The 7,290-nt window shown below is 34.9% G+C and overlaps 1 protein-coding gene across 1 annotated transcript in view; it reads left to right on the forward strand.

Annotated features, from left to right (window-relative positions):
- Positions 1-7,084, forward strand: part of LOC118857610 (leucyl and cystinyl aminopeptidase) — a 144,522-nt gene extending 137,438 nt beyond the window's left edge. The window contains exon 18 of the mRNA XM_036768230.1: positions 902-7,084. Coding sequence (XP_036624125.1) covers positions 902-1,033 — 132 coding nt within the window. The 3' untranslated portion in view covers positions 1,034-7,084. The remainder of the gene's footprint in view (positions 1-901) is intronic.
- The last annotated feature ends 206 nt before the right edge of the window (positions 7,085-7,290 follow it).

Genomic DNA, 7,290 nt, shown 5'->3' on the forward strand with positions numbered 1-7,290 from the left:
TTGTTTGCCCACACTGTCATTACAATCCCTCTTTGTTTTGTCTTCAGACATCTTGAAATTGAATTCCATGGAGAGTGGTTCTTCCATTCACTTATCATGTATTAAGTGCTTTTTATGCACCCGGCCCTATGACCAGTGTCAAGGATGTAAAGACAAAATAAAACAATGCCTCCCCTCAAGGAACTTCCAGTCCATTTGGGGCAGGGAAGAAGAATATATAAGTAAATAAAAAATCTATACCAAATAATTTGGCAGGGGAAGGGTACAGGCATAATATAATAATATAATTTATACTATAATTTATATTAATTTATCATATTATTTGTTATTAATTTATTATGCTGTTTATTAATTTATACTATCTATTAATATTATAAATATTATACAAACCAAATTATATATCAACGAGAAATGTAAAATACTTCATGAATACATGGTAAAATATGATAATCATATATCCTATATTGTTATATAATATAAAGGGCACAAAATTCATAGTGTTTGACTTTTGAAGTCCTTTATTTCCTTCCCCATACTTCTCCAGAATTAATATTATTCTGAAATAAAACTACCTTGAACCAAATGTGTAAGTATAAATGAACTTGCATATAGGAATGTAGTTTTTTTCAAAATGAATTTTGGCTGCCAAGAAGATTATTTTCATTTTTTCTTTTTTTAAAAAAAAGTGAGAAAAAGAATTTTTTCCTTATAAAAAAAATATTACTGTATCCACTTAGAAATATTTGGGATTGTAGCATTTAGCCAGGACAGTACCTCAGGTTTGCCCGTCCTCGCCCCCCCCCACACCATTACTACCACTGTGTGTCCTTATTGCAAGAGGAATAATTCATATGTGTGATTTTACTTTCTTTTTTAAAACTCGACTGTGTGAACCCTCCAGGTACAGACGTTCTTTGAAGCTCAGTCAGAGGCAACCTCACAACTCCGTTGCGTCCAGGAGGCCCTACAGATCATCCAGCTGAATATCCAGTGGATGGACAAGAACTTAAAAAATCTGACTTTCTGGCTGTAGAGTACACGACATCATCTCCTTGTGTTCACCATTCAGCAAGTTTGTGAAATGTTGATCTGTTGTTGCTTTTGCAAAAGCCAGGGTGAAACCAGGCATCACTGCAACGCTGTTTGCACTATTAGGTATTCTAGTGAGCTCAGGGCACCTCCTTTTGATGTTTTGTCTGTGTTTTCTAGAGTGCCTGTGGGCAGGATGTAGGCTATTTATTATGGAACTGTGTTCACCTCTGTCCACCAAACATCAACAAGAATTTTTAAATTAAAAACATACAAATGGAAAGGGATAGGGAGGCTCCATTTTGAAACTGGTTCGGGTTCTTGATATTGGAAAAGTATCGACACAGTCAAACAAAGGAAGAGCTACTATGTAAGCTTTCTTCTTTGCAAAACTCTGATTTATCAGTGTCCCTTATGCCAAGCCCCTCATTGCTTCATGGTTTATAGACACTGTTCAGAATGTGAGGCTCAGTGAAACCTTAGAAAGTCTCATAATGAAGCCAGATAATGAAACATACAGGTATAATGAATTCAAGCCAAGTGTTAATATTGGTTTTGGCTTCAAATTGTGAGCATCCAACTGTTTATTTTTTATTTCTTTATAAATAGGATATAGAGCTGTCATATGTATTTTTGTCTTCTGAGTAGCCAGGTGCTACAGATATTAAAAATATCTATTATATATGAAAGCCAAATATCAGGAAAGAGTCTAACTTGTTGGGTCTGTTTTGATTTTGTGTATATGTACGTGTGTATGTGTGTGTTCATATATTTAGACATGTGTGTGTATATTTACTTTTGGGCAGCCCGTAAAACATTGCCATAGGAAATTGCTCCAGGTTGGATCAGAAGTTAATTGTAGTTAATTTTTTCCTTCACTACTGATTTTTCCACATATTTTCCTCCCCCCTCCAGGAAAAAACCCCTAAACCAAAACCACTCCCATACACTCCAGTAGCCCAGCCCACTCCCTAACTTTTGAATTTAGGGACATATCATTAAATGGTATATCTTATGTTCTGGTAGCACTGCTGTCTTTTAAGTTTGACTCCATTGCCTTAGTTGCAATATAGATTAAAGAAATTTTCTCACTAGATTGTCCTCCCTGGTGTAGTTTTATTTGACTTGATGAAGAAGTATATTGGGTTATGATTTTAATTCAGGACATTTTAGAAACCAAAATATCTCATGTGATATTTCACCTTTTACCTAGAAGGAAGAAAGTATGAAAAGGAAGTAAAATGAAGCACATTATAAAAATGTTTGGCTTTGAATTTTTCCTGGTTTTAGGAACAGTACATAATTTAGAACATCTTTTTCTGTTATTTTGATTAAAATAACAATTAGTTCTAAAGAAACCTCCTGTGCCTCCCACAACCCCAAAGCAGGTATAAACTATGACATTCTGACTCTGTCTTTGAGGCTAAGGAGGGGAGGCTGTACCTGAATAATCTGAACTATGTAGACACAGCCCTAGATTATTGTGTTTCACTCCTTCTTAGGGGAAAAACTCCTCCAAATTCTTTCTATTTCTTTCACAATTTGCTTTAAAATAATTTCTATTTTTAAAAATAGACCCCTTTGCACTTTAAAAATGTGCATAGTTGAACGATAGGAGAGGGCACTTTTTTCATTCAATAGGATCAAGTTTATTAGTCAGATAGCTATTATTTTAAGTTGTATATGAGATCGTGTATGAAATTGTATTTTATTTTGTTTAAAATATTTTTATATTGAATTTAAAAGTAAAGCAAGTTACAAAATAACTTTTTTTAAAAAAGGAAATGATAGCCTGTTCTTTTACCCAGTGCAGTTTCCTTCCCACTACTTATCTCCATCAGTTTCAGAATAAAAGACATAATACCCTGACAATCACGGTAAGGTACCAGGGTGCCATGTTGAGACTCTTGGGAATTTAGGAATTTTACTCACTTCGATTCTTAGAAAAGCAAGGGACAAATTAATTGGTGTGGAAACTCTCATGAGTTAAATTTGAAAGGCCAGGGAAAAACCAATTAAACTTCGGAGGATTTTTTTTTTAAAATGTTGTATTAATAAAGTATTTTACATTTTTCTTTGATACTTCTCAGATTTAGAAATAGAAATTCCTTAGCCATACTTGCCCTTTTCAGGCTCTAAGGCATTTCTTCTTTTGAAATTTACTTGTTCTTTTTAACTTTGGCACTATAAATAGAACCAAATACTCCGTGCTGAGCATTATGGAAGAAGAGATTTCTCTTGATTCAGTGCTGGCCTCTTCTTCAGGTGATGTTTATTTCCATGCCTCAGTTTGTACCCGTTGAGCTAAATACCTGATAAAGTGTTAGGCTTATTCTGAACCCACGCACATGACAACTGTTTTTGAAACTAAAGCCCAAAATCTAGGGATTCAAGATGAAAGTACAGTGGAAATGGTTTTGTACAAAGTCATTTGTTTTTAAATCTTTTTAGCCTCTAAACTTTTTTATCTCACCTAAGATACTGGGATAGTGCCCGGTAGATGGAGGCATAGAAGCCAAAGTATGCTTTTGCATAAATACACAGATTGCTGGCTGAAAATCAAATGACTCTTGAACAAAGTATAGTGTATGCCTTGTACAAATAGTATTAGGGCATATAACATGTAGAAGATGGTGGAGGAAAATTAATGCGTTTTGAAGCAATGGAACTTAAGGTGGTAGAAGCAAAAATATGTCGCCCAAAATATGTTACTTTCAACATACAAATGATTGGATGTTTTAGTCTGCAAAGTATTTTGAAACTTCTATCATAAGCTAGTGCCTTTTTCCATCTTATTAAGCTTACTTATAAGCCACCTTTAAAAGCTACTGTGGTATTTGGTCATTGTTGGAGGATTTCTTATATTCCAAGAATCTGTGATAATTCTACCCATTACAGATTCCAACCTACACTCATTTTCTTCCCAAATGGTAATTTATTAATATCTATTTTTGTAAATATAGAGAATAAGATGAGAACAGCCTATACAATTTTATTTTCAGAAATTGACTGGGTTTAGAATTAGATTGATAAATAGAACTCATAATTTGAAAGTGTTGAAAATAATATAAAGGGATCTCAAGACAGTAAATATTGTGAGTTGAGTTAGTCAACAAGCATTTATGGTGCCGATAGCCTACTGAGAGTGGGGCCATTGAGTAAGATTTTTGAAAGCACCAAGCTTAGAATTATGCCATGAAGAACTGTAACCTATAGCCAAACCATTGCACATTCAGAGCACTTAGATATATTTTTCATGTGAGTCTTGCAGGATTATATCCATTTTAGAAGAGAAATAATCTTTAAGGACTATAGCTATTTGGGCTAGGTTTTTAGAGCTCCCCTGAGAAATGAAATCAGGTACACTGTATCTCCCTTTTTCCCCTGAGCCCCAGATGCTTTTATTTCCTCCTAGGGTGTATTTGGTATGATGTATTTCTTTTTTTCCAAATGTGCATAGACATGCATGTTACACATGCATCCGTAATTTGGTTTTGCTTTTTTTCAGTCATTTTCAGGTACTAGTTAATCTTTAGCAGTCAATATAGATGGCTATGTTTATCTAATGACTACAAATGTACTTGGCAACTCCTAGTACACCTGTTTTATAAGCAGCCCTGAAATCTCACTAGTTTTCTTTGCTTTAAGCTGGATCTATGCCACTTGGCTTGAAGTTGCACCAATGTGGTGTCCTTGTTAATGGTAGCAGATGTGAAGCAGTGAAATGAGTGACTGTTTAGAAAGAAGGAAGGGAGCTTTTGTTACAGATCAGTTATGGAAACAAATCATATCCATCATTTCTTGTGATGAATAAAAATATATTGAAAATCTCAGCAAAGCAAATTTTTAGAAGTGTGTAAATTTGGGTGGGCAGTAAAAAAAAGCTCAGAGGAGAGTGATCTTCTGTTAATATGAAAATAAAGCTGTATGTGGTCCTATAAAATAATATCATTGGCCGTTACTAGGTCTCAGTTAAAGGATTATAAAAATGCAACCCTCCTAAGAATTATGTAGGAGATCTGTCTATACAAGGACATTTTAGTTGCTTCAGTAACATGTAAGTATGTACTTAGTAAGTAGTGTCAGTCAACAATATTTACTATGTGCCAGGCATTGTGATCTGCTCAAGGGTTACCATAAGAAAGGTGAAAGACAGTACCTCCTTTCCAGTCTAATGGGGAAGATATCATGACTTATGTACATACAATCTGCGTGCGGAATAAATTGGAGATGATAAAGAGAGGGAATCAGGAATGGCTTCTTCTAGAAGGTGGAATTTTGGCTGAGACTTAAAGAAAGCTGGGAGACAGTGGTAGAGAAGGAGAGAATTCCAGTCACCGGGGACAGCCAGTGAAAATGCATGGAGGCACAGGGGATGGAGAGTCTGGTGTGAAGAATAGCAAAGAGGCTGGTGTTACTGGATTTCAGAATATTGGGCGTGAGGGGTGAGCTAAAATGGAAGAAGATTTGAGAGGTGTAGGGGGTGCAAATTATGAAGGGATTTGAATGCCAGACAGAATATTTTATATTTTATCTTGAAAGTGATAGGAAACCACTGGAGCTTTTTCAATGGGGGGTTAACACGATCAGACCTGCAGTAAGTAGAGGATGACCTGGAGTGTCCAGCTCTGAGGTGATAAGGGCCTACACCAGGGTATGGCACATTGGGTGATGTGTTCATATCTGTGTTCCTACATGGTGGTCAAGTATGCAGATGGGTATAAGGTTCTCAAAACTGTAGCACATCAAATATGATGTTATTAGGTTTTTCTCCCTTGTGTCTGTGTGCTAGGGATTTCACCCATGCCCCCAAACTTGATTTATGACCCCGTCTTTGTCAACCTGTCTTTCATTAGATAGAACATTCCTTTTTCTGATTTAATTTTTGCTGTTGCCTCTCTTAGAGGATGTTATCTTTTATTGCACTCTGAAATGTAAAATAAGGCTGCCTCATTAACTGTACATTCTTGTATGCTTTTCATGTAGCCACCAGACTTGTATGTTAGCTTTCAGCTTTCTAGTATCGTATTTCACAGTTGCTTCATCTGCCACATGGTAAATGTTACTGTTCCACATTTGGCTATATCAAAGGAAATGAATGTGTAAACATTTTAATAGCATCTTAACATAATTTGTTTTTACTGCTATTTATTAAGATGCTACTCAGTCCTAAAGGTTTATATTACTTTATTTTTTTTTCCCCAAAGGCACTGACTTCAGGAATGCCATATGATTTCGGGAAAAGTTGCAAAAAATGTTATTTACCATATTAAACTCTCAGGTTATATTGTTGAAAAATTAGTTTATATTTTGCTGTTACTTAAACCTGCTGCTGTAGTAGAAGTATAGAAGTTTGTATGTGATCATGAATAAGGGAGGAAGGGCACCTTTTTTGAGTTAGTCATGGTGGTGATTTAGTAAATTCTGTATGGTTCTCAATCTAAAATATTTACTTCAAAAAGAATCAATTTTGGCCTGATTGAATAAAATGCTCCAGAAGTTGCACTGAAAGAAACAAACCATCGGTAAAATATATAATATATGTGTGTCTGTATATATGATGCGATATAGAAGGATGGTACAAATGGAGCATTTGCATCAACCTACTAAACTCACATTGAGAGAAAACTAAATCCTATAACTAACTAAGTCTTAGTCCAACTAAGTCTCGATAAAGCCAGGTACTGTAGCTATAAAGAAAAGTAGCTTTCAAGTACCTTGGGAATAAATAACTTAGAAACTTGTAAAAGAAGTACACTTTTGTATTTTAATGCCTTTAGAAGTATACAATACAAATCTTGTGTCTATGCTTTGGCCAGTGAAATTGTAAGCTTGTATCATAACTTGCTTTTAGGTGGGAGATTTTTGAAAATAGGATGTATATATGATACTGTATATGCAAATGTGTTTAGTTTCACTTGTAAAGGGGGAAAAAGGCTTATTTTCTTTACACTTCGATAAATTGTTTTGCATATAACCAGCACTGACTGAAAGGCATGTGTAACTGCATACACTGTTGCTTTTTTGTGAAATGAAAATAAATATTTAAATACAAGGATTGTCCGGACCATTTGTTTGGGTGAGAAATTTTAACACTTCTAAAAAAAAACTATCTGTATACAACTAGATTTAAACTTTTTCTAGTGCAGGAACCATTGCTGCTCATTCCTTTTATAAGTATTCTCCCCTCAGGTATGCTGAACAGAATCCAGTACCAGGTACACAGAGGATGTTCAATGAATATCAACTCATTTTTTTTTA

The sequence above is a fragment of the Trichosurus vulpecula genome, chromosome 1, assembly GCF_011100635.1.
Source record: "Trichosurus vulpecula isolate mTriVul1 chromosome 1, mTriVul1.pri, whole genome shotgun sequence".
In the NCBI taxonomy this organism is placed as follows: domain Eukaryota; kingdom Metazoa; phylum Chordata; class Mammalia; order Diprotodontia; family Phalangeridae; genus Trichosurus; species Trichosurus vulpecula.